The sequence below is a fragment of the Anarrhichthys ocellatus genome, unplaced genomic scaffold, assembly GCF_004355925.1.
Source record: "Anarrhichthys ocellatus isolate YVR2014 unplaced genomic scaffold, GSC_Weel_1.0 scaffold8, whole genome shotgun sequence".
NCBI classification, from domain to species: Eukaryota; Metazoa; Chordata; class Actinopteri; order Perciformes; family Anarhichadidae; genus Anarrhichthys; species Anarrhichthys ocellatus.
The window spans coordinates 9,848,024-9,855,563 of record NW_022280038.1 but is presented as its reverse complement, the minus strand read 5'-3'; the positions used below and the strand labels follow the sequence as shown (position 1 = coordinate 9,855,563).

General features: G+C 40.6%; 1 protein-coding gene across 1 annotated transcript in view; it reads left to right on the top strand.

Annotated features, from left to right (window-relative positions):
* LOC116384149 (CD82 antigen-like) overlaps window positions 1-7,540 on the top strand; it is a 24,341-nt gene that overhangs the window by 14,456 nt on the left and 2,345 nt on the right. The window contains exons 4-6 of the mRNA XM_031848579.1: window positions 3,785-3,906; window positions 4,181-4,255; window positions 7,038-7,136. Of these exons, the coding sequence (XP_031704439.1) occupies window positions 3,785-3,906; window positions 4,181-4,255; window positions 7,038-7,136 (296 nt within the window). The remainder of the gene's footprint in view (window positions 1-3,784; window positions 3,907-4,180; window positions 4,256-7,037; window positions 7,137-7,540) is intronic.

Sequence of the window (7,540 nt, the reverse complement as noted above, 5' to 3'; positions counted from 1 at the left end):
TCTCTCTGATGGTCTCTTTACTGATGGAGATCATACAGAGGATCAGGACTAAACTGAGACTAGTTCAAGACCAGTTAAAAGCTCCTTCCAAGTAAATGTACGTAGTTTTATTCCACCATTGTTGGTATAGATTTATTTGAAGTCCAAGCTAGCTGTTTCCCACCTCTTCCAGTCTTTATGCTAAGCTAGGCTAACTACACACACAGACTCCAGCTCTGTTCTGAACGACAACTTCTCTCATTTTTTTTAAACTATTCCTTTGAGAGAGAGAGAGGGAGAGGGAGAGGGAGAGGCATCACTGAGGACATTTGTCCCTCGTCCGTGGCCGCTCTGCAGGTGTCCTCCCCTCAGACACTGGGCTCTTTCTGCTCCGTCCAGCATCACCATGCATCACATCAGCCCAGTGCGCTCACCGCCTTACTCATCACTACACACACTACATCACCAGTCTGTCCGAGCAGCGGCGGACGGATAGCGTGAGTCCAGGGACTTCATGGAGGGACGGGAATGCGGTCATACGACTCGAACCAGAGGGTTAAAGTACAGTGGACAGTTTAGCTTTGTGTCTGCGCATAAATGAGACGTATTGATGCTCAATGGAACATTTTGTGGACGGTCACCAATGATCACAGAGGGTTTGGAGGGTGAATCAATGAGCTGCCTGGTGCTGCTGTAACCTGATTGTACAGAAGACACCGCTGGGTCGGAGCCAGACCTCGTTTCTCCGTCTGATTTCATCCAACATTACAGATCTGGTTTATTACAACTCAGACGATCAGACGGGTTGTAAACAAAAACACCTGGCTGACTGGAGCCATCCCATAACCCATAAGCACATTTATTTCAGTGCAGTTTTAGGGTACTTGTACTCTACTTGAGTATTTCCATGTTATGCTACTTTATACTTCCAACGCATCTCGGAGGGATATATTGACTTTTTTACACCACAGCATTTGTTTTGAAGATTAAAGTTACTTTAGAGATTTACATTATTGATACAAAACACAAATCAAGTAATAAATCATGGTGTATTATTGTAGGTTAACCTGCCCAGCAGTATATAAGTAGTTAGATTGAGCTCCACATTTACCGTCGGCAACATCAAAGTGATGAACACATTAATGCATCAATAATCAGTAATATAATACAGGTGCATATATGAATGTGAAAATGCACATTTCAGCACTTTACGTTTATTTTGATGCCAATACTTTTGTACTTGCGATCGGTTTCGATTGCAGGACTTTTATGTAGCGTTGTATTCGCTCGGGGAAACTCCGCTTCGTCAATGTACGACCACTAAAAGTGCTCGTTTTTGCCACCGATTGTTATCATAAGTGTCTGTTGTCATTATGGAGAGAACCCTGCAGGGCAGTGAAACGTTTGTCTGTACCTTTTGCTTTCTGTTTGTTGTTGCGTCATGTGACATGTTGCCTGAAGACAATGATGGACACATGAGTGAGAGTTGGAGAGAGGAGGGCGAGTCTTGTCAGAGTTGGTTGTGTTTGAGAACAGAAAGCGTATCTTAGTGTTGTCTAAAAGATTTTCAATGTCATGGCTTTTTTGCTCCTCCGTAGGGTTCTTTCCATAATGTTGTCACACACGTATAATAACATTCTGAGCCGGTCATCGGCAGAAACGAGCACTGTTAGTGGACGTACATTGACGGTGAGTTTCCCCGAGCTGTTGCATTACAGCTCGTTTAGAGGCTGCCGTCTAAAACACTGTTCTCTCAAATAGTCACCCAGACACAAAAACATGGGAGAATGGGTTCCAGGTGGATAAATACCAAAGTTACACTTTAAGTAAAATATCTGAATACTTCTGAATAAGATAAGATAGACTGTATTTATCCAGAGGGTTACAGTGCAAAGTAGGAAAGAGTGCAAATACAATATTATCAATAAGGTGCAAAGACCAAATGTACACAATGCCAGAAATGTAAACGGATTAAGGATAAGGTGCAAATTCAAAATGTTTACAGCAATCATGTAAGAATATCGTGTGTTTTTATATCTTAAAAGTAACTACAAGTGTTAAATATCTGCAGAGGAGTATAAAGTACAATATTTACCTCTAAGATGTGGTAGAGTATAAAGTACCAGAATATTGGGGGGGGGGGGGTGTAGTTATTATTCATAATGTTCATTTTATTCATCGTGTTCAGCACCTGCAAAAACATTTATGAAATTAAATCTTCAAACTCCAATTAAATGTTGAAATTGTTTAAATCTGATTCTGAAAGTAACTCTGCAGGTTGACTCTAAAACGTACACACACACACACACACACAGAGGTTTTCATTTCCTGCCCCCCTCCCCCCCCCCTACGTAGCCTAATTTTCCATCATAAACTCCCCTCGTTTCTCTTTGTCCTGGTTCACTGATCCCCGGGGGTATCCCAGGATTCCTTGAGGCCATGAGGACTCAGAGAGATGAGGGGGGGGGGGGGGGTTCAGTTCAGTCTTTAAAACGGTGACATGAACCCGCTGCTTGTTCACAATCTTTTTGTGTGACGCTGAACATTCACCACAGCTGTATCAGGTTCTGCATTTCTGTCTAGGACCAAATGAAGCCGTCTCTCAGTTCTTGATGAGTCACGATCCGTCCACCAAGTGAACTCTCTAAATCCCAACCGGGGCCTTGAGTTGTGGCTGAGCTCTTATTGTAGCTCCCTGCGCTGCGTTGGACCCTGATCACTCGACATAAGTAGAGCGCTGCAGCCGCACATTTGCTTCTAATTTCACTCTTCTTTTTTTTTTTTTTGATGATCACACATGTTGCTGTATCGACGAGCTCGTCAGAGTTCAGAGACTAATAAAACCTATTAAATACATTTTTAAAGTACATGTTAATGACGCGTTACACTGTTCTCGTCTTTCACTTGATTGTGACGATAAAGCATGGACTTGATTTGTCCGATTTTTGTGTTTTATTGCAGAATTCAGTATAATGGAAATGAGCATTTTGTAGACTCAGGATGTGACGTTATTTTAAACCTCAGAAGTATTTTGCAGTCGATCTTCCTGTTTCTCTAAATTGCTTTTTGCTGTAGTTGGTCTAGTATCACAGTGCTGTCATTCGACTCCGTTGTTGACAGGCAGTTTGTTTTCTGGATGAGATGAACAGGAGGATTCTGTCATCTGGACTGTTTTGCAGAGTGTGATGTGACACACACAAGCCTTTGTTTGACAGTGTTCAAGTGCACACTTCTCTCTTTTGTCCACACTCTGGTCGACTCAGAGGTTTTCCCATCTCAGCACTGGGGCTACAACTTATTTGTTGTTGTTCATTAATCTGCCAATTGCTTTCTCGATTTAATAGATTCATTATTTCACTGTATCGGTAAATGCAGTGAGTGAAAGGAGAACCAGGACTGAGTGTAGTAGACTGTCAGACCCTGAGATGTTTCCTAAAGGGACTCTGGTGCTCGGAAACGCGACCACTTTCATCCACAGGGGCCGCCAAAACCAACACAAAATAAAACTACCGTTAACTATGTCGTGATTAGCTTTTTCTTGTATTTGGACACATTTCGCTGTCAATTATTGAGCGACTACAGCGGAATAAGTGTCCCACCCCTGTGTGCACACACAGCGGGCGAAGCATTATCTATCCAAGATCAATGTAAGAATTGTCGTAAAATGCTCTTGATAAAGGTTCAGTAGCGCTGAAACATAAATATATTGTTTGTCAAGACTCAAGTTAGCAAAAACTAGAAATCTCATTTGTATTGCTCACCAGCTGTGATAACGTGTGGTTTGTGATCTGTGCTCTCCATACAGGTAACTCCACGACTGTAAAGTTGGCATGCTACATCCTGATTGGAGTCGGGGCTTTCTCCATGCTCATGGGCTTCCTCGGCTGCTTGGGGGCCATTTATGAGATCCGCTGTCTGCTCGGCCTGGTGAGTGACCGTTTGTTTGTCTGAACACACGTCGGTAACGTTTGGCCTGATCATTTAAACATGATGATGAATAATGCAGCTGTGGTACAAGTGGAGGATTTACTGTGGAAATATAATAGATTATTCTCACCTCTGAAAAAGCATACTGTGCATATGTTAGTAGATGCACTCATTGTTGGTTTGTTGAGATCTTTACCCTTAACTTACTGGTTACTGATTCACCACAGATGTTTGCAGGTCTGACCAGCCTAACATCTGTCTCCTCTCTCCTCAGTACTTCACCTGCCTCGTGCTGATCCTCATCGCTCAGGTCGCAGCCGGCACGCTTATCTACTTCCAGAAGGATGTGGTGAGTGATGTCACTTCCTCCTCATTAGTTAGTCTCACATGGAGGGCGAACGCTGTGAGGTGATTCTCACAAAAGGAATGTGTTGCAACACACCTGTAAACTACGCACCTTATCTTCCGATCGGTTGGGTTCACACCCACGATGTGTCACAAAAGGCAGAGCTATGTGCTGCGACATGAAAACAACGAGCTCTGAATGGAAACTAATTTTAAAAAAACTCTCATAACTGAGAGCGCAGCGTTCAGTGTTGTGTCGCCCTCTGGTGTTTTAGACGTTTTACAGATAAACAGGAAGAGGAACAGAAAGAAAAAATTATATATTAATCTTGTGAAGGTTTTTTCAATGTGGGGTTTTCTGCATGTTGGCTTCAACTATCAAACCTAACCTTTAATAGGTTTAATAGTAAGCTTTAGATTGTGTTAGATAAGCATTTTCTATCTACTGTTATTTGTCTGCCTGTAAAAGTCTCCATTTCAGCTTCAGATATGGATGACATTTTCTTTTTTCCATTTGAAAAGGTTTACTAATGCTGTATAACAAATAGATATCATATGCAGCTATTTATTGGAGTCTTTACAGCCTCTTCCTCCTCTAAAGGGAATGAGACACAACCAAACTTTGAGGCACTTGAAGTGTCTGTAACGACACAGAAGGACGAGTTACAACCGAGCATCGTGGCTCATTTTGCTGAAAAGAACAACTAAGATCTACTAAATGATTCATGAGCAAGTGAACTGTGTCCTGTTGGCCCCTCCGGATGAGTAAATGTCTTATTTTTACTTTAAGTACAATGTTACTTTGCAGCAGCCCTTTAATACCAAGAGCAGTTTCTGCACACTTGTATCTGCCCACTGTTCATATAGACACATAAAGCTATATTTGAGCTGGACGCTCCAGTGATTAACTACGATGCAAAACATCTGCGTGTCCCTGAGACACGACTTTATGCAACGTTCATGTCACATGAGTTACTGTAATTACCGGTTATGTCAACATGCAAATTGTAATTAAGACTGAAAGCTTTGAAAATAAACCACACAAAACTACAAACACAAGTCGGCACGAGGCAAAGCAAAGGCAGTTTTAATAACAGCATTAACATCTAAAAACAATAAGCAATACAAAAACAGAGTTAAAACCTTTAAGATAGAATAGTTATAAAATATAATCTTTCAAATAAGATAAAATGAAATATGACAAATGAAATAATAATAAGTTGTACGTTGTCCCAAATGCTTTAAAGGAAATAAAAATGCAGTAAAGAATCCAGGCACAGGAGAACAGAGCATTTAATTCAGATTTTAAATATAAATATCATATAATACGCATCTGTCTCTCTCTTCTGTCTTTATTAATACTGTCGACTTTAAACAAAAGTTTAAAAAAGAATCTTTAAAAATATATAAACATTATTATTCGACTGTGATAATTGTTGAAGTTCTAGTTGATCAACGAACTGTTTCAGCCATGTAGTCTTTTTATATGAATGAACTACAAATATGGAGTTCAAGGCCTTAACAAATTGGGGGCGTTTTTCTTCGTGTGATTTATTTGCACATCAGTATTTTTTTTTTATATTGTTCTTTATGTCATGAATACTTTCACGCAGAAGCAAAATATTATGCTGCAAAAAAGCAATGTTGTTTATTTCTGGAACCAGAAAAGCTTTCGCTCAGCGAATAAAGGCGGAAAAGTTGCTCGAAAGAAATCCAGCAAATCTATTAGACTTTCTTTGTTGAAGAAGTGTTGCAGCCAATATGAATAGTTTTGATGGAAAATGTTTGTTTTTATTCATCGTACCCTCGGTGTGTAAAGGAGCACATTTACAAGATTTCTTACAATTGCAGTAAATGAAGAAAACGATGAAAAACGTTAATTTCTTTCCGACCAAATCAGAACTTTTACCTCAACTTTCAAAAACATGGCAGAACCTGTAAAACTCCACCTGGACTGTAGTTTGAATGACGAGACTTTGTCGAGCTTGAATGTGAGCTCTCACACACAATCCCACAAACATAAAATAATTATGTGCACTTTTATGATTTGCACAAGCACAGGACTGCAAGAAAACGGAGGTTTGAGTTTGTCCTCGTTGATCCAGATGTCCAGAAGCATAAATCATCTGAAACGCTACAAAAAGGAGGAATTCTGTTCTGCAGAGTGCAGACGCATCTGTTTATTGTATCTGAGCGTTTGTTGGAAGCTCTTGCACTTCTATTCAGCCACCAAGCTTCTCTGCCAAATAGTGGTTCAAGGAAAAACCTCTATTTGGAGAAAATAGGAGTTTTCCAGTATGTAGACCTTGAGTGTCAACGTTCTTGGAGAAAAGATTCAGCAACAATTACACTCAGATTTCCCGCGTCTGTCAATCGACTCCTGATTGTAATGCTTCTGCATATCGTACGAATATGATTTCACAGATCTTAATGCCAAATTCTTCTACACAAGAATTCACAGCTCATGTTTAGTTGACGAAACAAACTCTAGAGAACGAGAGTGTGTTTAGACTTATCAAGACCTCCAGCAGGTTCAGACAGGATTCCTTTTTCAACTACTAGATGCTCCTTTTATAAAACCAGCTGCACGCATCCAGCTGTTCACAAGAAAGGAAAAGAAAGACACAAATTCTCTCCAATATGGATCATAGGCATGAAGAAACTACAAACAGCATATAAAGCGCATGTCTTCACTTCTGCGTGAGCTCCAGCTGACTTTTGCTGAATCTGTATTTCGCATCATAAGACGTATTATTTATGAACAACACAAATCTGTTTCCTCTCAGTTAAACGAAGAGATGGCCAAGATCGTCATCAAGGTGCTGGACGGTTACCGCGGCAACAACTCGACCACGGAGCAGGCCTGGGACTTCATCCAGAGGAATGTGAGTTGGAAGAACTGATCTGTGGTCAGATTCATACTCTTTTGGTCAGTTTGGTCCAAAACAAACATTTTTTAAATATAATCACAGATAAATAGAAACATGACACACACCTCACGCTGAAGTGTTCCTGTCACTGAACACTTTGCTTTACACAAACTTATCCTCCTATTAAAGGATTTATGCATGAAAACGAACCAATATCACCCGAGAGGGAGCGCTGTCGTACGAACTAACAAATAACTTAGTGCCTCATTTATACTGCAGCCAAAATATTAAAGACAACAAGCGCTGCCAAAGGCTGCTTCCACTGCAGACAGCCTCTGATCTTGTTTTATTATCTTTTTGTCTCGCTCTCTGTGTCTCTGTCTGTCTCTCTCTCCGTCTGTCTGTCTGTCTGTCTGTCT